The 27,905-nt window shown below is 38.9% G+C and overlaps 1 protein-coding gene across 1 annotated transcript; it reads left to right on the forward strand.

Moving 5' to 3' along the window:
• On the forward strand, window positions 1–26,895 carry Nae1 (NEDD8 activating enzyme E1 subunit 1). The gene is made up of 20 exons (XM_059264233.1): window positions 1–132; window positions 4,940–5,043; window positions 5,346–5,406; window positions 6,976–7,006; window positions 7,656–7,727; window positions 7,952–8,031; window positions 8,703–8,812; window positions 10,887–10,996; window positions 12,658–12,720; window positions 13,086–13,149; window positions 13,444–13,535; window positions 16,159–16,218; window positions 16,303–16,436; window positions 17,822–17,897; window positions 18,271–18,310; window positions 19,549–19,635; window positions 20,279–20,371; window positions 23,289–23,403; window positions 23,489–23,538; window positions 26,627–26,895. Exons 1-20 carry the CDS (start codon window positions 80–82, stop codon window positions 26,734–26,736), a joined length of 1,605 nt encoding a protein of 534 aa, XP_059120216.1. The 5' UTR covers window positions 1–79; the 3' UTR covers window positions 26,737–26,895.
• The last annotated feature ends 1,010 nt before the right edge of the window (window positions 26,896–27,905 follow it).

Raw genomic sequence — 27,905 nt, forward strand, 5'->3', positions numbered from 1 at the left:
GGCGCTTAGTGCGCCTGCGCGCAAGTGAGTGGGTGGCGGCCTACTGCCTCGGCTTTGCTGGTCGCTGGGCGGGCGGGCAATGGCGCAGCAGGGGAAACTACTCAAGGAGCAGAAGTACGACCGGCAGCTGAGGTGAGCCAGGGTTTCCGAGTGAGCGAGCCGGCGGGTCTGCGGCCTCTCCTGAGGCCTGCGGGGCCTAAGTGCCTGGGCGGCGTGGGCGGGCCTCCCTCAGGCCTGACGCTGCGCCCGGCCGTGCGGGACGTGGGGAGCCGGCGCACTGGGCTCCGGCCACTGGCCGGAGTGCTCGGCGGAGGCCCGGACGCCCCTTCCCGCAGGGCCGCGCCAGGCTGTGCTCGGTGTCTCCGCGAACCTGGGCTGCACGGTCGCGGCCGGCCCACTTCGTTCACGGAACCAGGGGCTCGGGAGTACCCCATCCCGACCGCCGTGTGCTGCGCCGAGTGTCTGGTATTGTTCCACGCCAGCGCTGTCCAATAGAAATGCACGATGCTAGTTTCATGTGAGCAATCTGTGTTCGTAATTATAATTTTTACAGTAGGCACCTTTAAAATAAGTTAAAAGAAGCCCGACGTGGTAGCAGGAGCTCGTTGGTAATCCCAGCGCTTGAGAGGCAGAGGCAGGTGGATTGGAATTTGGGAGCCAGCCTGGGCTACATAGGGAGAACCTGGGATGGGGAGAGTAAAAAGAGGCAGGGAAGTAATTTTTGCTACTACTAGTAGCCCCCCCCCCTTTATTTTGAAAAATGGTCTTAAGTAGCCCAGGCTGGCCTTGAACTCAAGCATCTATCTCCCAAGTGCTGAGATTGCAGATGTTCTCTTCCAGGCCAGGCTCAAAAATAAGTTTTTGCTCTTCCACCTTTTTTTTTTTTTCTTTCTTTCAACCTTGAGTGCCCTGGAACTTGCTGTGTAGACCTGACTGGGCTCAAACTTGCAGCAACCCTCCTGCCTCTTTGTCCCAACAGCTGAGATAGATTACCGCTGTGGACTGCCACATCCATTTTATTAGGTGCTGAGGATGAAACTCTGGGCATCATGCATGGTTGGCAAGCTACCAAACTGAGCTACATCCTTCCCCCGCCCCCCCCCACCCCCGAAACAATTTTTATAAATTTTTTTTTTTTTTTTTTTTTTTTTTGGTTTTTCGAGACAGGGTTTCTCTTTGTAGCTTTGCACCTCTTCAGGAACTCACTCGGTAGTCCAGGCTAGCCTCAAACTCAGAGAGATCCACCTGCCTCTGCCTCCCAAGTGCTAGGATTAAAGGCGTGCGCTACCACCGCCTGGCTATACTGTTTTTAACGTAGTATGTCTAAAATATTACCATTTCAACGTTATCATCGTAAAAAGTTACTAAGCACTTTTTTTGTTCACACTGTCTTATAAATCAGTTATTTCACACATAAAGAATGTCTTTTTTTTTTTTTTTTTTTTAAAGATTTTATTTATTTATTATGTATACAGTGTTCTGCCTGCATATATGCAGGCCAGAAGATGGCACCAGATCTCATTACAGATGGTTATGAGCCACCATGTGGTTGCTGGGAATTGAACTCAGGACCTCTGGAAGAACAGCCAGTGTTCTTAACCTCTGAGCCATCTCTCCAGCCCCAAGAATGTCTTAATTCATGCTAGCTGCGTTTCTAGGACTCAGTAGCCATTTGTAAATACCTTAACTGACAAGGCATATCTAAACCATCAGGTGGATCCTTCAACTGCTTCCCCATCCTTGCTCCCCGCCCCCATTCCTTATTTATTATCTTCTATGTGTTGAGTCAGTGAAAGTTAAAAAAGTGCTAGCCACCACCTCTCAGGAGCTCCCACAATACAGTATGTCCCTAAGGATGGGAATTTCCCTTTGTACAGACAGCCTAGTTAATACTGTATCAGGGATTCAGGCACTTTGTTCTGAGACTATCCTTGAAGGCAGAAGTTCTTCAATACAGACAGGGAAACTAAGACTTGTAAAAGGTAACTGGCCCAGATTTATGCATGTTTTCAACTTGGGGCCATCTAGCTTTTTCACACTCATCCTTTCTCCCAAGTTTCTAGAGAGAGGAAGACGGTAACATGATAACTGTTATGAGGTCTTATATATTCTTGTGTTTTGGGTGTAGGCAGAACCATAGGCAACAAAACTGAGAATATTTAAGGTTACTAGATACCGGAAGAGGATTTTTATTGAGTCCATTCCTTGAAGTACTAACTTTTATCTGTCATAATAACTGCTTCTGCCTTTAGAAGGGTCAGAAGGAAACAAACAAAGTTGGATGGGCCAGTAATAGCCAAGATCAAGGACTGGTTCTCAGGCCAGCAAGAAAATGGATGCACCAGTACTCTAAGACTCATTCTCCAACTATGCCATGTATTAGCCAGATAAGACCGTGTGCCCCATTTCTGTAGAAAGAAAAAGTCTGATTCTGGCCTGTGTGGTTTTCGCAGGCTATTCCTCCATTTGACAGCTGTTCCGTGGTCAGCTCTTTCTTCTGGGCCAAGCCCTGTGCCAGCAGTGTGGTCTGGGACCCTTTAAAGTGAAGAGATAGATGCTCAGTAAATGAAAGCTCAGATGGTGCAGTTTGTATTGGTGACAGGGAAGGAATGTCAGAGTCTTTCTTAGTCCTCTGGGCATCTAGTTGTACTTGTCTGGCAAAGGCATTTTCAAATAATTTGGACTTCCCCATACTTCCAGTTCTGAAGAGAAAATAGTAGATTGGGGGCTGGAGAGATCGCTCAGTGGTTAAGAGCACTGACTGCTCTTCCAAGAGGACCCAGGTTCAATTCCCAGCACCCACATGGCAGCTCACAGCTGTCTGTAACTCCAGGATCCAACACCCTTACACAGACATACATGCAGGCAAAATGCCAATGCATGCAAAATAAAAATAAATAAATCATTTTAAAAAAAAAGAAAAAGAAAATAGTACATTGTTGGTTGGTTGGGATTTTTGGGGGTGTGTATATATGTTGAGGAATGGGAGAGTAGAGTGACCAGATTGGCCCCCAAACCATGGTATGTCTGTGATCATGAACTTGTTAATGATATATCAGTATCAATCAGGTCATAACACATATTTCTAATTTTTATTATACCTCTTTGTTAATGTATGCATCTTTTAAGCATTCTATTAGAATATTCATTGGCTATTATATTTTATAGCTTTTATTTATATATATATTTTCAATTAAACATGTAATTTTCTTCCTTTCTTTTCTTCCTTCAATCTCTCCCATGTACTGCCTTGCTCCTTCTTGAAATCATGGCCTCTTTTTCTCTGTTACTGTTATGCACACACACAAACACACACACACACACACACACACACCCCTAATATATAAATATAACCTGCTTAGTCCATGTAATGTTACCTATATGTATATGACCTCAAAGCTGATCACTTGATAGTCCATGACCAATTGGGGGCTCATCTGTGAGAAAGACCATTTAATCAGCATTCTCTAGCTGCATGTAGTTCTTTGTCTATGGGTGGGGCCTCCTGAGATTTCCCCTTCCATGTTGTCATATATGCTGGTGTAGTTCTTCAAGTCTTATTTGGGCAGCCACATTGTTGTGGTATCACGGATATACCTTCCCTGTCATTTCCAGGAAACACGGTCTCACAGCAGATTTCTTGGCCCTCTGACTTTTACAGTCACTTCCTCTGCGCAGGTACAGAAGTTGTGTTGTAGATACATCCTTGGATCTGAGCACCCATGATCACTTGTTCTCTGCTTTTTGACCAGTTGTGGTTTTCTGTAATGATTTCCATCTATTGCAAGGAGAAGTTCCTTTGTTGAGTGGTGAGAACTACACTTACCTGTGGTTATAAGAATAAATATTTAGAATGCAGTTAGGAATTATGTTAGCTTAGCAAAGTGGTGGCAATAGGTTCTTCTCTAACATCCATGACCTCTCTAGTCCTGGGTAGTTGGCTAAGTTTCCAGTAACAGGTATGATTTCTGTCCTGCCGAGTGGGCCTTAAGTCTAATTGGAGAGCTGTTGGTTACCACCAATATAAGAGTGCCACTATTGCACCCTCATGGTTATCATGCCATGCTGGCTATCACCTGTGTGATTCATAGGCATTACAGCTGATAGAATCATCAGTTGCTTCCCTCCCTTGCAAGTTTGTGTACCATGAAAGCTAGTCCTCAGGCAGAAGGCTTCCAAGTCAAATCCTACTCAGTTCCTCCAGGTCTCGTGTCTGAAGTACATGGTGTCTTCAGCAATAGGGATTTAGCTTTAACATCTGGAAGGCAACCAAGGGCTACAGTAATATTGGCTATTGTATTTTAAAGCACTTCTGCAGAATCCAGTGCAAGGTTTTTTCAGATGATAAAGTTTCCTTGATAAAGCTTTTGCTTATTCTTGTAGATGTCATGAGGAAACATCTTAAGTCAAGATCTTAAATGTACTGGATCTACATCACTTGAAGAAATGAAACTGAGACTAGACTAGCTTTTAGGTGCAAGATGCTTTCTTTCTTCCTTATTTATTGTTAAGGAGATAGAGTTTCACTGTGTTGTTCAGGCTGACCCAGAACTTGCTGCAAGGGAGTCTTCTGCTTCAGCTTCCCGAGTAGCTGAGACAAAAGGTGCATGCAGCCTCACTTGGCTACAGCCTTTCTTTAATGTTGTATTCCTAGGCTTTCTGTTCTATAAATTAACTGGTTTCAAAGGAGTAAAACAAAGACTAGAAAGACAAAAGACACAGCTTAATAGTCCTGATTATATCATGCAAAAGATGATTTATCAAAGTTTTCAATTACATTGTCAGATGACCCACGCAATAATATCAGTTCATATCTCACATGTTTGCTATGGTATGTGATATATTATTTTATGGAAGACTACTTTAAATGTCACCATTCAAATAAGGAAGTCATATTTTTGAGAACTTTTTAATGTCCAGTTTGTGTTTTGTTTTATAGGTTGTGGGGTGATCATGGGCAAGAAGCTTTGGAATCCGCTCATGTTTGCCTAATAAACGCAACAGCTACAGGAACTGAAATTCTTAAAAACTTGGTACTACCAGGTAATGTAATATTGATGATTACATTCTAGGTAACTTCTTTAAGGTTCTGATAAAAAGTTGCATATTCTTGGGCCAACAGGATGGCTTAGTGGGAAGTTACTTGCTGTCATGCCTGACAACTTGAGTTTGATCCCTGGAGCCTATATGGTAGAAGGAGAGAACCAGCTGTATGGGTTGGCCTCTGAACTCCACATGTATGCAATGACACATGTGCACTGACGTTCAAATCAGTAAGGGTGAAAAAACAAAACAAAACAAAAAACAAACCGAAACATACTTTTGACTGTCTTGTGTCTCCCCAGGTATTGGATCATTTACAATTATTGATGGAAACCAGGTCAGCGGAGAAGATGCTGGGAACAAGTATGTCCTGTTCTTTTAAAATATGAACTCAGGGTGAGGACTGAGTACTAATTTAGCCTCATGACCGTATGTTTAGGTTATGGTGAAGAAGTAGTGAGTGAGTAAAGGTGAAGTGCTGGGGCAGTGTCTGGCAAGTAGGCCATTAACAAATGGGACTCACTGTTACTGTCTTTACTGCTTATATTACAAAGCAGTAGTCATTTTTCTCTCAACCTGTGAAGTCTGAGTACTTTCTAAGTCCTTGCATTAATTCCTTAGTGTTAGTGCAGAGTAATGATTTTATTTGGGACATCAAATATAAGCCGAACATGGTGGCACATGCATTTAATCCCAGCACAGAGGCAGATAGATCTCTATGAGTTCAGCCTGGTCTACAGAGTGAGTTCCAGAACAGCCAGAGCTAAACAATTCAGACCTTGTCTGCTAAACAGTAAGACTTTGTCTTTAAAAAAAAAAAGGAATAAGACCAATACTTCTCATTTGTATCTTTTAAATTTAGTCTGGTGTATATCTCCTTGTACTATATTATATATTATATATATATCATATATATATATATATCATATATATGCTATAAATGCTTCTTTATAGGTGATCTATGTTTTGTTCTTTACAGATAGTCATTTAGATTTTCAGAACATTTCTCAATTTGATTTCATATTTATTCTTTTCAGGGATTTAGAGTCTAGGAATCTCTCATTATATTTGTCCCAAACAAGTAAACATTATTTCAAGAAAAACCAGAATTTAGTTCATATTTACTTTGATGCTTTTTTCTTTGGGTCATAGTATGTTTCTGCTATCTACAGCACAACTCTTTTATTGGTGTCTGTAAAATAATAAAAGTTATGTTATTGTTGCTTATCTGGCTGATTGTGCAGCATGTGTTAAGTATAAGGTTTCTTTTTCTTATGGAACCATGTGCCTTTGTCACAAAATTGTGCCCTGACTCTCATCAGCAGCTTCAGTTTGGGCCTTTGTGATGTGACCAGCATATGTGTAGGAGGAAGCCTGAATGAATCTTTTGTAATTTCCTGCAAAAGCAAATAGTTCACTACAGTATTCCCCAGGTGTCTGCAGAACATTGATTATAGGAAATGTTAATGGCTCTTAAATGGGACAGTGGATTTCATGGTCAAATGAGTTTGGGGAATGGTTCAAAGGTTACAATTTCTTCACTATAAAACTTTGTTATCAAGTACATTATGACTTTCCAAGAAGGAGCGTATACCATATGGTGTTTCCTCTTTTTCATTCTTGGAACTCTTTTCTCTCAGAGCATCTTGTGAAATATGTGCCTTGGGGAAGAAACACTGATTTACTAGCCCATCCACTTTTCTTCCTCCAGGAAGACTGGTATAGTCCGTTATGAAAATAATGTTTGTGGGCTGGGGGCATAGCTCAGTGTGTAAAGGACAATAAAACACACACACACACACACACACACACACACACACACACACTCTTGGTTTATCTTTTGAATGGGATATACACACACTATTATAAATGGTAAACAACTTTTGCTTTACTGCTATAAAAATCTTCACTTTTTTTTTCTATCTTCTTTAGTTTTTTCCTTCAGAAAAGCAGTATTGGCAAGGTAAGTAGTCATTGTTACAAAGTGTGGTTGTGTGTGAGCATCTAATAATGCCACTATATCTTGGCTGCTAGAAAAGTTATGACTTTAAAAGACCTTATTCTAGCTCATTTTTAATCTGGCAAATCTCTTGGCAGTTGAAGAATTTAGAGTACCACCTGTGATTTTACACTGTCCTTTATTAAAGTCTTCAGTAACATTGATATTCAGTGGATGGAGTATTACGGTTAAGAAATTAGTAAGTAGAGTTAGCCAGAAAGTGAAAATCTTAGGAATTCATGTTGATATTCTGAATAGAAGTTGCACTTATTTAGTGATTGGCCACTCTTCGATGGCATTATAGATGTGGGTGGTTAAAGTAGGTATGAACTTGATCCAGTATAATGCTGCCTGCCACCTATCTTTGCCATTTACCTAGTCAGAAAAGTGAGAGCAAATGATGTGATCATTTAAGAACTCTGGTAGTGACAGTCTGGTTCAACCCTGTATAACATTCTACTTGAGTGTCAGCTAAGTACTGTGGAGTAGAATTGTCCCATCTATGCATGGAATTTGGAAATTTTCAAGTGAGTTTTTCTTGATCTGTAAGCTTGGGGATCACATTGTAGCTAAGTACTTTCTAATTCAAGTCAAATGCTTTGTTTTTGAAAAGAACCGAGCTCAAGCTGCCATGGAATTCTTACAAGAACTAAATAGCGATGTCTCTGGAAGTTTTGTGGAAGAGGTATAATACATATATATATATATTTATATACACATTGTTATTTCTGTGCTAAAGTATGTTTTTAAAATAATTCAAAGCCCCAAACATAGAACTTTGGGTCATTATGTCATTTATATTTAGTTGGAATTTAATTTGTCAACTCATTTATTTTAAAATAGCTTAACTGTTTCTGCCATATTTAATATGTGAAATTGTTGAATTTTTCCTCCCCTTGTCTTATTTAGAGTCCAGAAAACCTTCTAGACAATGATCCTTCATTTTTCTGTAGGTTTACTGTTGTGGTTGCAACTCAGCTTCTTGAAAGGTAAATTTTAGATGTTAATATCTTTCTTAGTCTTACTTGATTTGTATAGTTTTCTCCATGTACATTCTTCTGTGTACACATTTTGCCTGGTTTCTAAAATTCTTAAATGTTTAATTTGATGCTCTTGTATGTATTCTAGCTTTGAAAGGATAGGGAATTAAAAATGAGATATTTGGATCCGGTGTTTCAGAAATACCAAAGCCCAGAAAACTAAAAACAAATTAGTTAAATTGTTACTGATTACAGGAATATTTATACGTGTGTATATATGGGTTTTATAAATGTGTTTCACTATCATAGAAATGTTTAGGTAGAAGTAGACATGGTAGTGCACACCTTTAATCCCAGCACTCAGGAGATAGAGGCAGGCGGATCTCTGTGAGTTCAAGGCCAGCCTGGTCTATAGAGTGAGTTCCAGGACCACTAGGACTGTTATACAGAGAAACCCTGTCTCAAAAAAAAAAAAAAAAAAAAAAAGGTTTAGTGTTTTAACCAGTATTCTTCCTAAAAAAAACAGACTAAGGTCTTACATCCCTCTAGTCCAACACTTTTGAGATTATAGCTAAGTAAAATTGCTTGCTTTCTACTATACTCTTGCCTGTTTGTGTTAGACAGTTCCATGTCTGGCATATATTCACTTGCTTATGTTCTTACTTTGCCTTCCTTTACAGTACATTACTACGCTTAGCAGATGTCCTCTGGAATTCGCAGATCCCTCTTTTGATCTGTAGGACATATGGACTAGTTGGTTATATGAGGATTATTATAAAAGAACACCCAGGTAAAATTGTTAAGCATATGGGACTTGCTATTGGTTGCTTGAGCTGTAATTTTAGAAACTTGGTAATTTAGAAAGTCAGTTTTAAATTACTAAATAAATGTATAGCAGTACATCTTTGACTACAGGTTCAAAGAGGCAATCAGATTCAATAGTTTTTTTAAAACTTATTTAAATATGTATGGATGTCTTGCCTGTATGTATGGCTATGTACCAAGTATATGCCTGGTACCTGCAGAGTCCAGAAAAGGGTGTCATATCATCTAGAACCAGAGTTACAGATATTTGTGAGCCACTCTGTTGGTCCTAGAAATTGAACCTGGGTCCTCTGGAAGAGCAGCCACTGCTCTTAATCACTGAGCCACCTCTCTAGACTGATGCAGTAGGTTTTTGTCTGCTATTTCCTTACATAGCATTGTAGATGGATGCAGATCAGAGACATAACGTACAGCTTCATCCTGCTAGAGGCTTGACAGCTGTGCAAGTGCCTGGTTCTTTGGGCCCCAACTCAAAGTAGGGTATTTATGGCTACCACAAGAGTGCATGGATCGCTTTGACCCAGACTGTACACTAGTGGTTCCTACCCTTCCTAATGCTACTACACTTTAATATAATTCTTCATGCCAGGCAGTGGGAGTGCACACCTTTAATTCCAGTACTCGGGAGACAGAACCAGGCGGATATCTGTGAGTTCAAGGCCAGCCTGGTCTACAGAGCAAGATCTAAGACAGGCACCAAAACTACACAAAGAAACCCTGTCTCGAATAACCAGAAAAACCAAAAAACAAAAAACATAATTCTTCCTGTTGTGGTGATCCCCAACCATAAAATTATTTTGTTGGTACTTCATAACTATAATTTTGCTAATCTTATGAGTTGTAATGTAAGTTATCTGATATGTAGGCTATCTGATGTGCAAACCCCAAAGGGGTCACAACCCACAGATTGAGAACCACTGCATTATATCAACATTTTACATCAATCTTTTGTTCCAGTCTCATACTGGCCTTAGATTTCCCCATTTCATGTTCAGTTACACATGATAAGCCTTTTTCCTAACTCCTGTTCCTACAGAAACAGTGTTAAAGGAGACCAGGGACATTTGTAGGCAGCCTACATCAGCCCAGGGCTGATATCAGCTCTTCCTATAGAATCTTAATCTTAGAATTTTATAAAATTTTCCTTCAGTACTCTAAAAAAATGCTCCTACTGAATTAAGTGTTTTCATTCTATGCCAGCTATGATACAAGCCACACACTCGGTTGGTGTAACAATAGCTTTTAACACTGACAACATCACAAGGAGTAGTGTCATTTGTGCAGTTAGAATAAGCTTTTGATAAGCGATGTTGGGCCATTTAAGAGTTAAAAGTGTGTGTGGGGTGGTGGTGGTCCTGGGATGGCAGAGGCAGACAGATCTCTGTTGGTTGAAGGCCAGCCTGGTCTACAGAGTGAGTTCCAGGAACCTCTCTGTCTTGGAAAAGAGAAACCTTGTGTTGAAAAAACAAACAACAAACAAACAAAAAACAAATAAAATAACCACTACTAACATAACAACTAACTAACTAACAAAAAAAAAAAGAAAACAGACCCATACAACCCACTTAAGATTTGTGTATTAACTATACAAAAGTTGTACTTCAATAACACAGTGAAAAACTCTGTAGGCACTATGACCATCAAGATTATAGATTTCCAACCAGCCATGGTAGCACACATCCTTAATTCCAGTACTTAGGAGGCAGATCTCTGTGAATTTGAGACCAGCCTGGTCTACATACTGAGTTCCAGGCTAATCAAGGCTAAAGTGAGACTCTGTCTCAAAAAAAAAATTTTTTTATAGGTTTTTAGTCAGGTATTGGTGGCTTATGCCTATTATAACAACCAGGATGATGAGGTAGGAGGATTGCCATTAGTTCAAGGCTAGCCTGGGCTATAGAATAAGGAGGCCCCCCCCCCATTTTCCAACCAACCAATCACACAAACAAAATGTGTGTATGTGTGTGTGTGTATGTTAAGTTCCTATAATGTAGTATATTACTAAAGAATTAAATACATCTTTTGGGATTATTTGACAGTAATAGAATCTCATCCAGATAGTGCATTGGAGGATCTACGACTAGATAAGCCGTTTCCTGAACTGAGAGAACACTTTCAGTCTTATGATTTGGAGCATATGGAGAAAAAGGTTGGTAGAATGTGCGTGCATGCGTGCGTGTGTATGTGTATGTGTGTGTGTGAGACCTTAAGTTTAGAGTTAAACTTAAGTCTTTATTTTGGCTATTTTGAAAGAGTCTCAAGGAATAACCCTGGTTGGCCTGGAATGTGCTATATAGATCAGTCTGACCCTCAGTTTGTGACAGTCCTCCTGTCTCTGCCTCCTCCAGAGTGCTGAATTAAGAGTTTGTGCCACTGTGCCTGGCTTTAATTTTTTTCTTTTTAACCTAAAGTTTTTCATGGGTAAATATATATATAATCAATGTGAAAAAGTATTGTAAACTTCCATATTCCCATCACCAGATCACACAGTAGTATTTTATTTTGTTTTAATAAATTTATTTCCCCTAAAGTTAAAAAAAAGAAAACTTGAGACAGGATCTCCTGTGTAGCTCTGGCTGGATTAGAATTTACCAGTAGACCAGAGTGGGATCAAACTCACAGAGATTCCAGGTACTGAGAATAACAGCATGCTCCACCACATCTGGTTAAAATACTTTTTAATTGAAAAAAAGTAGAAAACCTGAAGTTTGTTGTATAGTCACTATCCAAGTCAAGAAACTGGGCATTAACTTATCCTAGAAGTTCTCTCCATGACCCTGTTTCCACATAGGTACACATACTTTAAAAGATGGTTTTAATATGCCAGGTATGGTGGCGCACATCTGTGATCCTAGCACTCAAGAGGATGAGACAAGAGAATTGAAAGTTGGAAGCCAATCTTTCTTTCATAACAAAGCACACATATATGAATAGTTTAAATTTGAAGTGTATGTTTATTGAAAATATCTTAAAACTTAATTTCTAGAGTTTGAAAATTACCATGCCAACTATATTTCATTACAGAAGTAATCATATTTGTAGCAAATTCTATAACGAGCATATATTCCTTTTCAACCTACAGCTAATTAAATGCAAGTATTCATTTGGTTATCAGAAAACAAGTTCTCATTTTTCAGCCTAGTATTGATACCTGAAATGAAGAGATTTGAACTACCTTTGGGTGTTGTGTCTGAGACTATTTTGTTGCTCAAAAAAAGGGACTATTGTATACCTGACATACCAGGATTAAAGTAGACACTGCCTCTGAAATCAGCCTCAGTCTTTCTCTGTCTCTGCGCCCCCCTCCTCCCTCCCTCCCCCCCCCCCCCTCTCTCTCTCTCTCTCTCTCTTTCTGTGTGTGTATGTGTGTGTGTGTGTATGTGTGTGTGTATGTGCGTGTGTGTGTGTGTGTGTTTACAGAAAGCTATGCATGTACCTGTAGAGGCTAGAGGTCAACCTTGGGTTCTCTCAGTTGCTTTCTGCTTTGTTTTTTGAGACTGTGTCTCGTCACTGAGCCTGGAGCTAGCTGTTGATTTAGGTTGAGGGCCAGTGAGAGCTCCAGGAGCTGCCTGCCATGACTGACTTTTCAGCTTATAGCCATGCCTGGCGAGCATTTTACTCACTGAGCTATTCCATAGCCACTCAGAAATCACTTCTAAAGCCATTTTTATGAAACCAGTTCATTTGTCTCTGTTTATTACTTTATTTGTAGTAGAAGATAATTGTAAATATTGAAAACAAGATGATGTAAGTGTAGAATTAATATTAACTAATACTGATACTTTCTTCAATTTGTGTCTTTATTTTTAGGACCATAGCCATACTCCATGGATTGTGATCATAGCTAAATATTTAGCACAGTGGTATAGCGAAGTACGTCCTTTTTTAAAAATTAAATTATATGTGACTGTATTTTCAAGCTTTTTTGAGGGTTGTGGGAGGTTAACGTTTTCCTGTGTGAAGGTGTATTGCAAGTGGGAGCTTTTAAGGTTAATCTAACTACCACTCCTTCAATACTGATCTTTAATTAACAAATTGGAATTTCAGTAAATTTCATCCTGAAACTACTGTGAGAAATGGCCTACAGTTACTCTTTCCAAATTAAGAGAGCCTCTGATGTCACTGAAATATATTTTTTTGATAAAATCTTATTGTGGAGAATGAGGAAGACTTTAGACACTCAATTTTCATATTTTGAGTTTCGATAACTAGATCTTTAAAATTTTTAATCAATTTAGACAAATGGACGAATTCCTAAAAGCTATAAAGAAAAAGAGGACTTCAGAGATTTGATTAGACAAGGTAATTTTCTGCATTATAACTAAGTGTTACGTAAATTTTGAAAAAAGAATTACTTGAAACCAATATTTATTGGATTTCTCTTGTCAGATGATTCCCTCATGAGTTTTTAAATTTACTCTTCCCTTGGGAATAAAGGAGCCATTTTCTAAATAGTTTAAGAAGAACAAATCATAGCTGTATTTCCTGTTGAGGCTCAGCATTCTGATCCTCTGTTCCGAGCCTCACAGGGTTTTTCTATGTTGGGAAGACAAAGTGGAAAGAGCCATGTTTGTTTACTATTTCTTACTTTAATAGGGATTTTAAGGAATGAGAATGGAGCTCCAGAAGATGAAGAGAATTTTGAAGAAGCTATTAAAAATGTGAACACAGCACTAAATATAACCCAGGTATTAAAGGAATTGCTGAAGCCATAACCAATGTTTTCTGATATGAAAGTTAATGTAATAATTTATCCTAATATTGCCTAAATGTATAGTAAGTCAAAAATAAGTACCTATAACTTAGCTTGATTTTTTTTAAATTTTTTTTTCTTTTTTTAAAGACAAAGTCTTTCTATGTAGCCTAGGCTACATTCAGATTTGTTGTATAGACCAGGCTAGTCTTGACCTTGTTGTGATACTTCTCCTGCCTCTCTGCCTCTCAAGTGTTGAGATTATAGGTGTGTGCTATGCCTAGCCCAAAACTTGAGTTTTCTTTTAGTATGGTCTTGAGCCGTGCATGGTGGTGAATGCCTATAACTCCATTTGGGTAAGGGGGTAAGGAGATCAGTAGTCATCCTTGGCCACATAGCAAGTTCAAAACCAGCTAGGTGTCTCAAAAAAATTTTTAAAAAGTTTTCTATTATTCTCATTAAAATGATGTTAGTGCTTCAGCATATAATAGCAATAAAGTAAATTATTTTTGTTCTTTTTCATTTAGAGAAATATATAAATTATTTTAAGTATATGGTTTATGAATAGTTGAGAATTTGGAGATAAGAATTATAAATAATACTTTGCTAGTCAAAACAAGTGTTACTCAGCCAGGCAGTAGTGGCTCAGACTTTTAATCCCAGCACTCAGGAGGCAGAGGCAGGCAGGTCTCTGTGAGTTCGAGACCTGCTTGGTTTAAAGAGTGAGTTCCAGGACAGCTGGGTCTTCACAGAGAAATCCTGTCTCGAAAAACCAAAAAAAAAAAAAGCGTTACTCAAAAACTTGAGTTTTGTTACCTTGCGTTTTCAGTCTGACAGCTGTTATTTAGAGTGAGATGTTCTGCATGACTTGTACATTTCAGAAGTTACAGGCTGGGTATGGTGGCTTATCCCTGTATGTAATCTTGGCACTCTGGAGGTTGAGGCAGGTGAGTTATGAATCTGAGGCCGGATGCCAGTCTGGGCTCCATAGTGAGTTTAAGCCCAGCTTGGGCTGCATAGTAAAAAAACGACTTACTATCGTTATTACTATTTTGCTGCTTGGTCAGTCTTGTTTTTAATTCGGGGAGCTCTGGAATAATTCTGGAAGTTTTTCAGAATTTTTTTTTTTTTTTTTTTTTTTAATTTATAGCCAGAGTACTGCCTTTCATATTAGGAAAGCATTTAAGTCACTGTAGACATTTTGAAGACAGTGAAACAGTATTGCTGAGTGTATGCCTTGTAAGTCATTCTAGCTGAGGAACACCTTTTATCTTAATTGGAGAGAATGTTGAAAATGTATATGTATAACATCAGATTGTACATGTTAGATCTGTGCATTTTTACTGAAAAAAAAATGAGTTTTAGAAACTGACAGACTAATCATTCTAAAGCCAGGCATGGTAGCAAATGCCTGTAATCCCAGCACTGGGGAGGTGGAGGAAGCAGGGCAAGACCACATTGGCTGCATAGTGAGTTCAATTCTAGTCTGGGCCACAAGAGAACTTGTCTCAAAAATAAAACATAAAAATGGTTCTAGGAGTTGAAGAACAGTAAACCAGATATTAATGTATAAACAAAATTAGAATATGAGAAGGCAGAAGGAGGTCTGGGTTTGGGAGGCAGTACTAGATAGAGGGCCAGGAAAAGGCCTCGTGGAGTGACATCCAGAGGTCTGGTGGGAGAGTTTTTCAAGCAGAGGATACATACAAAGGTCATGAAATGAGATGAAGTTTCACATTTGTTAAAGGATCAGTAGGAAAGTAAGTGTGATTGAAGAAGGAAGAAAGTGGTTGAAGGATTTGAGTTTGGAGAGGTAGAAAGAGCCATATCCTAACAGAATCTTGCAGACCATTGAAGTGTTTTGAGTAGAAAGATCTGCTTGCTGTTGAGACAGGATCTCATATGTAGCCCTGACTGACTGGAACTCTGTAGACCAGGTTGGCCCTGAGCTCACAGAGATTGGCCTACTTCTGCCTGCTTGTGCAGGGATTAAAGGTGTGTGCCACTACACTGGGCCATCCCAAAGACTATTTGGACTCTTGTGAGTAGAATAGAGGGTGTGGGGTTGGGAGCCGAGAGACCAGTCAAGAACTGGAACCACTAAGAACTCTCTTTTATCTCCACTATAGTAGAATGAAAGCCTACAGTTTGTAAAATTTTTATTAGTATGGTGATCTTGCTAGCAATAAAATTGCATAATTACTTGTCTTTGTCAGAGTGGTTGTCTCTTTCAACAGCCTTGAATTAGGGTGCATGGATTTCAGGATTTTCATAAGCTAAATTTTTATGAACAACTTTAACTTTGTAGTAATATCCAAATCTTTGTTGTCTTGAGATATAACTATATAAATGACTTATTTGGACTGTTCTTTCCTCCATGTGTGATGGAGGAGAATAGGCTTGTCTGGAATGCTATTAGTGGGCAGGAGAGGATGTTCTTCCATTCTCTTTCCCCATCAGATCTCCATCAGATTCTGATTCTAAATAAAACTAAATACATCAGAAGTTAATATTTTACTGCACTTTGAAAATACAAAGAACTTATTTGAAGAAATAACATTGAAAGTAAAGGTGGACAGAATTCATAATGTAAGAAATGTTTCATGTTCCTTTGTTAGGTCCCAAGCAGTATTGAAGATATATTTAATGATGATCGCTGCATAAATATCACCAAACAGGTAACAACAAGAAGTAAAGATGCTGCTGCCTTACACCAGCTCAAAATAAACACCTTTCACTTGTATTTTTTCTTGTTCTTTTAGACTCCACCTTTTTGGATACTAGCCCGTGCCTTAAAGGAATTTGTGGCCAAAGAGGGCCAAGGAAATTTACCTGTTCGAGGTACAATTCCTGATATGATTGCAGATTCAAGCAAGTACATAAAACTGCAGAATGTGTAAGTGACTGTTTTTGTTGTTGTTTGGTTTATTTTTCAAGACAGTGTTTCTCTGTGGCCCTGAATGTCCTGGAATTAGATTTGTAGACCAGGCTGGCCTTGAACTCACAGAGATCCACCTGCCTCTGCCTCCTGAGTAAGGGGGTGTGCCACCATACTCTGCTGACTGTTTTTAAACTATATAACAGACTACTTAAATCTGCCCTGCTAGAGGGACTCAGGACCCTGGTTTCTGACAGAGGACCCAAGAGAATACTTTACTAACAACTTATCTCCTGGAAGTCAAGTCCAAGGAAAATCACATACTTCAAACCTGCCCAATAATATGTCATGCAAAACTTTTTAAAGTGATAATTTTAAAACTACACACACACACACACACACACACACACACACACACACACACACACACTTTAAATGCTATATTTTACTCTGTAAAAATAATCAGTATTAAAACTGGGTCTCTCCCAGGTAAGGTCATACTTCTTTTTCGGGTGAAGGTAGTACTATCGGTTATTGAACCTAGGTCCTCATATACATGCTAAGCAAGAATTCTACTACTGAGCAATGTCCCTAAAGTCATACTAGTTTCTGTCTTCAATTGTCCTTTCCCAAATTTTCATTATTTCAACTCTTAGACTAGGACAACAAACTAAGATTTGCTAGACACTGACTGAGATCTTGTCTGTATGGTAATGTTTGGCCCTAGAGGAAGCCAAGTCAGTACCCTTGGATTCTTCAGAACCATACCCCAGTTAGAAAAAGGTAACATCCATGGAGACCCAACCTTACAAGTCTGTGTGTGTCAGGGTAGGGGTACTAGGATAATAGGTGTTTGTTTACAATCATTGACTCCTTAAATTATGAAAGATTGACTGAAAGAAAATAATTAAAAATACTTAGGGTTGGAGAGAAGGCTTAGCAGTTAAGAGCAGTGGCAGCTCTTCCAGAGGTCCTGAGTTCAATTCCCAGCAACCACATGGTGGCTCATAATCATCTTTAGTGGGATCTGATCCTCTCTTCTGGCATAAAGTTGTACATGCAGATAGAGCACTCATATGTATAGAGTACTCATACATTAAATAAATAAATAAAAAAATAAAGACTCCATGGATGTTGCCTGCGTGGATTTACGTTGGATGCTGTAGAATATAATGGGAGCCTTGGTTTTAGAGGACTCCAAAAGTCTTACTGCCAGCTCTTAAAAGACCTCTAACTAGTAAGAGATACTGCTGGTGGCATTTCTGTAGCATTTTTCACATTTCATATGTTCCTAAATCAGTATTTTGTTATTAAAAATAAATTTCTGTTCACTTAAAGATGATTTAAGTATTGCTAATTTTAGACGCTGTTAATTGTGGGGTTTTGTTGTTGTTCTTTTTTAGTTACCGTGAGAAAGCAAAGAAAGATGCTGCTGCTGTGGGTAATCACGTTGCCAAATTGCTTCAGTCTGTTGGTCAGGTAAGTTGCTGGGTATATTGCACCGTGACACTAAGTACTTCTCCCCACGGAGAAGTGTGGAACTCAGCCAGGGAGGGGCTAGAGACCCTGGCTTCTTGTTTCGTTAGCAGCAGGGCCTACTTGCCTATCTAATGAGAACCCCTGTTACAAGAAAACAGGTGTGTGTGAAATGTTCTCCCAGCTCTTGGAGAGCGCTTCTCATTTCACAGCCATTGGCTTTGTGCTGTGCCCACTGTTGTGTGTGTGTGTGTGTGTGCTGGAGAAAAATCTGCATTTATCTCTTTATGTGCCCACTGTTGTGTGTGTGTGTGTGTGTGTGTGTGTGTGTGTGTGTGTGTGTGCTGGAGAAAAATCTGCATTTATCTCTTTATAGGCACCAGAGTCCATTTCGGAGAAAGAATTAAAATTGCTTTGTAAGTCCTTTTAATTTCCTTATTTTGCTTGATAAAAATATGCTACAGAGAATGTTCTTGGGAATTTTAAATGGTCGAAATTCTCTGAGGTGTGTGTGTGTCCTTAGGTAAATTTTATTTTATTAACTTGTAATAAAAAGGAAATTGTAAGACCGGGCCATAGGTACTCATTCATCTTTGTTAAATTACTGTAGTGGAATTAAGAATTTGCCACACAGTTGATGGCTGGGCCTCTGGAGTTCTCTCCTAATGCCTCAGTGGGTAAAGGCATTTTCTTTGAGTCAGTTGCAGGTTGGGGAGATGGCTCAGGAGGTGAAGTGCTGGCCATGCACACATGAGGAGCTGAGCTCACTTTATCTGAGATGGCGAGTTCTGCATTCATACAAGACCCTGTCTCAGAAAATAGGTGGAAAACCAAAAGAAAAAACGATAGGGTGGAGATTGATAGAAGATACTCAGAATTGGGCTGGAGAGATGGCTCAGAGATTAAGGCTGCTCTTCCAGAGGTCCTGAGTTCAATTCCCAGCAAGCACATGGTGTCTCACAGCCATCTCCAATGAGATCTGGCGCCCTCTTCTGTCCTGCAGGCATACATGCAAACAGAATGCTGTATACATAATAAATCAATAAATCTTTAAAAAAAATTCCCCTTTAAAAAAAAAATACTCAGACTCAGTCTCTATCCACCACATGTACACATGTGGGTGACCACATCCATGCATATAACACACACACAAGTAAGAGCTTCAAAAAGTTAGTTGTAGGGCTAGAAAGATGAATTATCAGTTAAACAAAGGAAGCCCCAAAGAACATACACAGGGACACGTACAGTTATGTTTTAAGCCTTTCTTACACACAAAACTGAGAATATAACCGAGTTAAGAACTAGTTCATACCATTGAAATTCAATATTTAACATAATCTGCTGTACTATGGCCACCTAATAAAATTTTTAATGAATATTTAAATTTTTTATTATTTTTAAATCATGTGTATGTCTGTATATGGATATGTGCACCTGCAAAGGTCAGAGGTGTCAAATCTCCTTGGCACTGGAGTTACAGGTAGTCATGAGGTACCTGATGTGGATGCTGGGAACTGACTCAGTTCCTCTCCATCAACAGCAGGCACTCTTAACTGCTGAGCTATCCTGTAGCCCCAATTTCTTGTTCTTAGAATGACCCATAATTCAGTATATTCACCTGTTATAACCATCCTGAAGTCTTTACTGTTTGCAGGCAGCAATTCTGCATTCCTTCGAGTGGTGAGATGTCGCTCTTTAGCTGAAGAGTATGGTTTGGATACAGTCAACAAAGATGAGATTAGTGAGTATAACAACTATATGCTACGTTAAAAGTTATTAATAAAATGTGCATAATAGTGTTGAATAGATGGTGTTATAAAGTATATGTTTTATATTCTATTTTATAGATTTACCTGAATGATTTTAATTTACATATGCTATATAAAAATAAATACATAACACTGTATTTAGATTACTGAGTGCATTGTATGCTATATATAAGAACTAACACTATCATGTTTCTACTTTTTTTGGTGTTTTTTTTGTTTTTGTTTTTTTGTTTTGTTTTGTTTTTTCCAGATAGGGTTCTCTGAGTAGCAGTACTGATTGTCTTGGAACTTCTTTTGTAGACCAGGTTGGCCTTAAACTCACAGAGATCCTCCTGCCTCTGCCTCCTGAGTACTGGGAGTAAAGGCGTGCACTATTACTGCTCGGCTGTGTTTCTACTTTGGTAGAGACTCTAGCTAGTATTCCATGAGACTCCTGGGTTACATCTTAAATGTATTTCTTCTTATTTATAATTTTATACTTTTATTTTTATAAATTATTTAAATTTTTTGCTAATATTGTCTCGTATCCTGAAACTTAAGTATGAATTCAGCCTTTTGTTGTTTGTATGCTGTAAATTGCCCAGTTCTACTGATTTTTTTCTTTTTTTCTTTCAGTTTCTAGCATGGACAATCCGGATAATGAGATAGTTCTGTACCTAATGTTGCGAGCTGTTGATCGATTTCATAAACAGCATGGCAGATACCCAGGTAAGAACAGCAGTTGACTTATCAGATACAAAGAAAAGAGCCGGGTGTTGTTTGTTTTTTGCTTCTTTTTCGGGGGGCCTGCCACCCAGCTCTGAAATAAATCATACACACACACACACACACACACACACACACACACACACACACACACACACTGAGGCTTATTCTTACTTATGAATGCTTGGCCAGTTGCTTGCCAGCTTTTAAATTATTCCAGCTACCTTTTGCCTCTGGGCTTTTCCTGTTCTCTTATTTCTGTAAATCTTACTCTTACTCCATGGCTTGCTGTGTAGGTGGGTGGCTGGCCCCTGGAGTCCTCTTTCTTCTCTGGCTAGTTCTTCCATCTCTCCTCCCAGATTTCTCTCTATATATTCTGTCTGCCAGCCCTGCCTATCCCTTCTCCTGCCTTGCATTGGCCAGTTCTTTATGAGACCATCAGGTGTTTTGCACAGGCACAGTAACACAGCTTCACAGAGTTAAACAAATGCAACATAAGCAAAAGTAACACACCTTAAAATAATATTTCCTAACAGGTGGTAGTGGCACACATCTTTAATCTCAGCACTTGGGAGGCAGAAACAGGCAGGTTTCTTGAGTTTGAGGCCAGCCTGGTCTACAGAGCAAGTTCCAGTACAGCCTGGGCTACACAGAGAAACCCTGTCTCAAGAAAAACAAAAAGAAAGAAAGGAAAATCTTTTGGCTTTTTGTTGTTGTTGTTGTTTTTTGTTTGTTTGGGTTTTTTTTTTGTTGTTGTTTGTTGTTTTGAGATAGGATCTTACTTAGCTCAGGAGGGTCTTGAACTTGTGATCTTCCTTTATCAGACTCTTAAGTACTGAATTTATAGGCATGAACCATCATAGCTGGCTCAATAAAATCTTGAATAAATACTTGACCTGATGCCAGGTATGGTGCCCTCACCTTTATAAATTCCAGCACATGGGAGGGAGTCAGAGGCAGGTGGATCTTGTGTGTTTGAGGCCAGCCTGGTCTACATATGAGTTTCAGGTTTGCCAGGGTCATGTAGAGAGAACCTGTCTTAAAACGAAACAAAACAAAAACAAAAACAAAAACAAAAACAAAAAACAAATTGGTGGTGGTGGCACTCACCTTTAATTCCAGCACTTGGGAGGCTGAGGCTGGAGGATCTCTAAGTTCAAGGCCAGCCTGCTGTATAGAGTAAGTTCCAGCACAGCCAGGACTATACAGAGAAACCCTGTCTCAAGACAAAACAAAACAAAACAACTCACACTTGATCTGAATTTTAGTATTCTGTGGGTATTTAGAGGAACTACTATTTGATTTTCAAGGCCATGACTCAAAACTATTAGAGGAATATTGGTTGAATGCGTATAGAAGGAAATTTTTTTTCTGCTAGTTGTCATAGTTGGCTTCTGTTTTCTGTGATAGTCTTTTAAGTCACTAAAATGTCTCCTCTCTCTCTCTCTCTCTCTCTCTCTCTCTCTCTCTCTCTCTCTCTCTCTTTTGTCTTTTTAAAGTGTGTGTGTGTGAGAAGGGTTTCATTCTAAGGTTGCCCTTGAACTTATGGTATAGCCTACGCTAGCTTCAGTCTTGTAGCAGTCTTCCTACCTCCATCTCCAAGTGCTAGGATTACAGACATGAGCAATCACAATCAGCTCCTTTAGTTATTAAATCTTTTAGTTTTTTTTTTTTTTTTTTTTTTTTGGTTTTTCGAGACAGGGTTTCTCTGTGTAGCTTTGCGCCTTTCCTGGGACTCACTTGGTAGCCCAGGCTGGCCTCGAACTCACAGAGATCCACCTGGCTCTGCCTCCCGAGTGCTGGGATTAAAGGCGTGCGCCACCACCGCCCGGCAGAAATCTTTTAGTTTTTAAAGCCTGGCCTGGAAGGTGCTGTATATCACAGGGTAGCCTTGAACTCTTGATCTTGCTTTATCCTTCAGAGAACTATATATAAACGTGTACCACCATTCTCAGCTCATAGTGTACTCCTGTAACTCACACTGAGTTTGACCTGAAGGAATAGGAAACCCACAAGCAGTGTATCAGTGACTTCTGAATTTTGAACTCTGTAAAGATACAAGGATTTCCTTGGTCAGTATTTTCTGTTGTTGTTGCCTTGAAAGGCAGTAATTGGAAAACTTAAAGATCCACAGTCCTCACTGAAAAAGCACATGCCTGTTATCCCTCCCACCCAGGAGCTAGAGGCAGAAGAATCAGAAGTTCAGAGTCACCCCTAGCTACATAGCAAGTATAAGATCAGCAGGGATACATAAGACTCTTTGTTTCCAGAAAGAAAGAAAATAAAAATTTTAATTGAATGATATAAGTTAGGTATTTTCTCTTTAGTTCTTTGATCAAATAATTATTATGTGTTACTCTGATAGTACAAAATTAACAAATAATTATAGAACAATAATTAACAAAGACTTAAAAACAAACAAAAACCACACTGGAACATGCCTGGTGTCATCATGCCTGGTTTAGGTGGTGTCGGGATCAAACCCAAAGCTTTGTGTGTGACGAGTCCACACTTTACCAACTAAGCCATACCCCAGGACCTGACAAAGACTAACTGAGCTTCACTTTGTGATGGATTTACCTATATATTTCTGATATTTTCAAATGTTGGTTTCATGTTCTATTACTTTTTTCTTTAGTTTCATACCTTACAGTTTTTGTTAGACCACCTGGAATTGAATTAAGTAAAGGATATAGCCGTTAATTTGAATCACTTTTTTTTCCCTGAGACAGGGTTTCTATGCAGCCTTGGCTTTCCTGTCACTCACTATGTAAACCAAGGTATTCACAGACTCATAGAGATCTCTCTGCCTCTGCCTCCCGAGTGCTGGGATTAAAGGCGTGTGCTATTATACCCAGCCCACATATTTATTTTAATGAAAATGTAAATATATATATATAATATATATGTAATTTTTTAGGAGTATCTAACTATCAAGTTGAAGAAGATATAGGGAAGTTGAAGTCCTGTCTTACTGGCTTTCTTCAGGAGTATGGGTTATCTGTTATGGTGAAAGATGATTACGTCCATGAATTGTGAGTATTCTTTAGATCATATAGGAATGATCTCTCTGTTTGTGGTTAGACTATTAAAAATTCATACCTACCTCTTTTCATGTAGTTGCCGATATGGAGCTGCTGAGCCACACACCATTGCTGCATTCCTGGGAGGTGAGTTTTATAGATGAAATGACTTATTTGTTGTTATAGAATACAGTTACTATTTGTATTAGCTTTTTTAATTAGGGAGGTCAGTGAAGCAGGTTGTTAAATTTAGGTTAATCATTAGCTCTCCACACTGTTCTCCTTACTCTCTGGCTTTCCCATGGCCATCCATATTAAACTCCTGAAGAGTTTAATGGAAGGATGCTTTTGATCATGAACCTCACTTAACCTTCTGAGCACAAGTACACACACAGACCTTCCTTCCTCTTCTCCCTGTCTTGTCTTCCTGCCCCAACAGTTCTCAGAAACAAAGACAAACTTCCCTGAGACGTTCCCTAGACCTTTGTACCTAAGGGCTGAGTTCAAAACTGCCATTTCTGTCATAAAAGCTCCTTTATTCATTTGTTCCCACCATTTCTTCTTTGAGTTGGTTAAGTGAGTTACTGTATGGGTACCTTATAAACATCCGAAATTTGTTTCTTACAGTTTTCAAAGATTCAAATGAGGATGCCAACACATTAGGGTCTGTTGAGGTCTCACTGCCAGAATCATATGTGGTGTTTTTTTCTTACTGTGTCCTCACACATTATTCTTTTAAAAATGTCAAAGGAAATCTGCAGGATCTCTTTTATAAGGGCATAAACCCATGTATGAGGGTTCCACCCTCATGGCCTAATCACTTTCCAGAAGCCCTACCTTCTAATACCATTGCATTGAGTTTTCAACATATTAATGGCAGGGCTGGGGGCGGCGGCAGAGAGGGGGAGTAAGTGAATAATACCTTAAAAAATTCTTCTCCTGCCTATTACCTCCAATAGCTTGAGCTATTTGCTTATGACATTTTCCTTTCTAGATGATTGTTTTGAAGGCAGATCCAGTTTGATTAATAGTGTTCAGAATGCTAATAATGCAGATCTAAGAAACGATATTTTAAGCAAACATAAATTAAATCCTGATTCCTGATAATTTATTTCAATAAAATCATTCTTTTATGTCTAAATAGTAAAGTAATCTGAAAATTCACAGAAAAGTGCAAATTATTATTTATGCAGATCTAGGCCAGATTCTGAGAGACACAATCAGAGAGGTCTAACAAGTGTAAATAGAAGAAGGACGTTATGTTCTGTAATGATTTTGAACCTTCGTCTCCGAGGCTTTCCCTACATAAACTTGACCACTTCTCCTGTGCTCTTCCTCTTTCCTTTTTCACCTTAGCACTTAGTCGCTTTACATACTGTACACTTTGTTTACTTTTAAGCTGTCTTTTCTCTTGCTGTTAAAGAGAAAGACCCAAGTGAGTAAACAGCAGATACTTTTGTGTCTTGTGCTCTGCTTTGTCTGTGGTGCCTAAAGAGGATTTGGTGTGTAGTAGAGTCTTAAGTCTCACAGCCTCAGCCATTTTACAAAGAAGCCGCTTCAGTTAAGAAGAGGGTTGTTTTTTTTCTTGGTGGAATTTTGCTGTTTATTTTGTGTTTTGAGTACTTTATAGGAGCTCTGTGGTATTTAGTGTAGAGACTTTTTAAATTACAAATGAATTTCAAAGCTGTGGATGTAGCTCAGTGGCAGAGTGCTTACCTAGCATGTAAGATCCTCAATACACACACACACACACACACACACACACACACACACACACACACACACAAAGAGACAGAGACAGAATGTGAGAGATTGATTGATTGATTGATTTAGAGCAAATATGCTTCTATCCTTTTTTACTCTAAAGGTAGACTAGATAAAGGTAGAATTCCAGTGCAGTGGTGAGAGGAAGACCAACCAGAGGAGGAAATAGGGAGATGGGGAAGGGCAGGGTGGGGACATACAAGAACAAAATATATTAATAGGTATGTATGAATACATCCCAATGAAACTCATTTCTTTGTATGTTAATAGAAATATTAATAAAGCACACACACACAACCCTTGAATGCAACAGAAGGGCTTTCTTTGAAGAGGATCTTTTTTTTTGTGTTTTTGTTTTTTTTGAAACAGGGTTTTTCTGTGTAGCCCTGGCTGTCTTAGAACTCACTCTATAGACCAAGCTGGCCTTGAACTCTTGAGATCTGCCTGCCTCTACCTCCCAAGTGCAGGGATTAAAGGTGTGCACCATCATCTCCTGGCTGAAGAGGATCTTTATGCATCTTTATATCCTTTCAAAAAGTTCTTTCAACCAAACTACTATCTAAACTTTGCTTTGTCCATTCACTATATCCTGCCAGCTTTCTAAATCACCATAATTAAAAATACCTTATTTTGCCGGGCGGTGGTGGCGCACGCCTTTAATCCCAGCACTCGGGAGGCAGAGCCAGGCAGATCTCTGTGAGTTCGAGGCCAGCCTGGGCTACAAAGTGAGTTCCAGGAAAGGCGCAAAGCTACACAGAGAAACCCTGTCTCAAAAAAAACAACAAACAAACAAACAAACAAAAAAAAAAAAGAATTATAGTATTTTGCAGGGCATGATGGTGTAGACCTTTAATCCCAGCACTTAGGAGGCAGAGGCAGGAGGATCTCTTGAGTTTGAGGCCAGCCTGATCTATATAGTGAGTTCTAGGACTGTCAGAGCTGTATAGAGAGACCCTGTCTCAAAAAAAAAAAACAAACAAAAATAATTATAGTCTTTTATTTTGTTATGACTCAGTAAGCTATGTCTGTTTTGGATTACTTTTAAACAGCTTTGCTTTCTTTATGGACTTATTTTTGTTTTTTCTCTTTTGTACGCTGCTGTAACTATGGTGTATTCTGTATACTAAGGTCTCATGTACCCGAGGCTGGCCTCCAGCTCATTTTGTAACTGAAACTAGCCATGAACTCATGATCGTACTGCCTCTACTTCCCAAGTGCAATGAATATAGTCATGCACTACCACACCTGGTTCTTTTGTTTGTTTTTTTGAGACAGGGTCTCACTGTGTAGCCTTGGCTGGCTTAGAACACATTATATTTAGCAGGCTGGCTTTGAACTCAGAGATCCACTTGTCTCTGCTTCCTGAGTGCTAGGATTAAAAGCATGCACCACCAGGCCCATTCTGGCTTATATTATCTAACTCTTAAATTTTACTATTTTCAAAGATTTACTTTTCTCCTTTTTCCTACAGGAGCTGCTGCTCAAGAAGTTATCAAAATAATCACCAAACAATTTGTAATTTTTAATAATACTTACATCTATAGTGGCATGTCACAAACTTCTGCAACTTTCCAGTTGTAGAATAAGCCCCACGTGTAATATGTTAATAATCGAATAAGCCCCACGTGTAATAGGTTCATGGTTGAAACTGTAATTGTCTTCATATTGTGCTTTAGTTGTAAAAATCTGTTAAAGGAGAGCAGTCATTGTTTCCTTAATAAACATTTTTCTCGTTTGTAATATATTCTTGTTGTTTGGGGTGGTGGGGAGAAAGCAGTCATTTTCTTGAAGAATAAAAAGCTATCTCTTTATAACTTAGTTCATTAATACTGGCTTGCTATTTTGTAGTTACGTATCATAGACATATTTGTTTCATTAGAGTAAAAAAAAAAAATTTAACCATCTTAACCAATTGAAGATGTGGATTTTAGCTGTGGACATTTTTAAGATCATTATTTGTTAAAATAGAATTTTAAAAGAGGCATTTCAGGATGTGTAATTTTATCAGAAAACAAAACTATTTCCTTATAGTGTCATTCATTATATATAACTAAATATTTTACCACTATACTTGTTGAAATTGCATAGGGTTGTCCCATTCGTAAATTTCATTTTAATTAATAATCAGATTGGAATAATATCATTTACCATCATGTTAGATGGGAAAGAAAATTCCATAAGATGAGGAATAGCAGCAAACTAGAAATGCAGAAATGGAAACAGGGCTCAGTTTCTGACTTATGTAGCTAGCTGACCGTATTAATGTTTATTAATGTGACTGTCAGTATATTAAGGCCCTTAAACTGCCTGCTGTATAATAATCATCAAAGGCAGTCTCCTGTGTGAGAACCTGTTATATTTGACAGGAGTGGGGACAGCTGATAGGGCTTTTATTTTCTTGGATACTGGTGTGTCGTTTTTGCTTGGCTGCCTGTTAAGTGACTTTCCTACAGCATGGCCTGCCCTCTGACAGTGCTTCACTTCATCTCCCAACACAGTCCTATTGGATGGATTCTGTTAGAAAACCACATTTAAGACTCAAGAGCTGGGGTTCTTGGGTCTACACAGTGAGAAGTTAGCTTGGCCAGAACCAAAAATTGTGGTTTAGGAATTCACCCCGTGACTGCTTTAGTGTAGTGAGAGTGTCCGTCCATGGAATGCCCAATGTAATTGAAGAAAGCCTGGCGTCAGGCAAGGTCGGGAGGGAGCAAAGGTTGCTTTCCAAGAAGGGAGTCCTAAATACTAAGGTG

This window comes from Peromyscus eremicus, chromosome 5 (genome assembly GCF_949786415.1).
Source record: "Peromyscus eremicus chromosome 5, PerEre_H2_v1, whole genome shotgun sequence".
Taxonomy (NCBI): Eukaryota; Metazoa; Chordata; class Mammalia; order Rodentia; family Cricetidae; genus Peromyscus; species Peromyscus eremicus.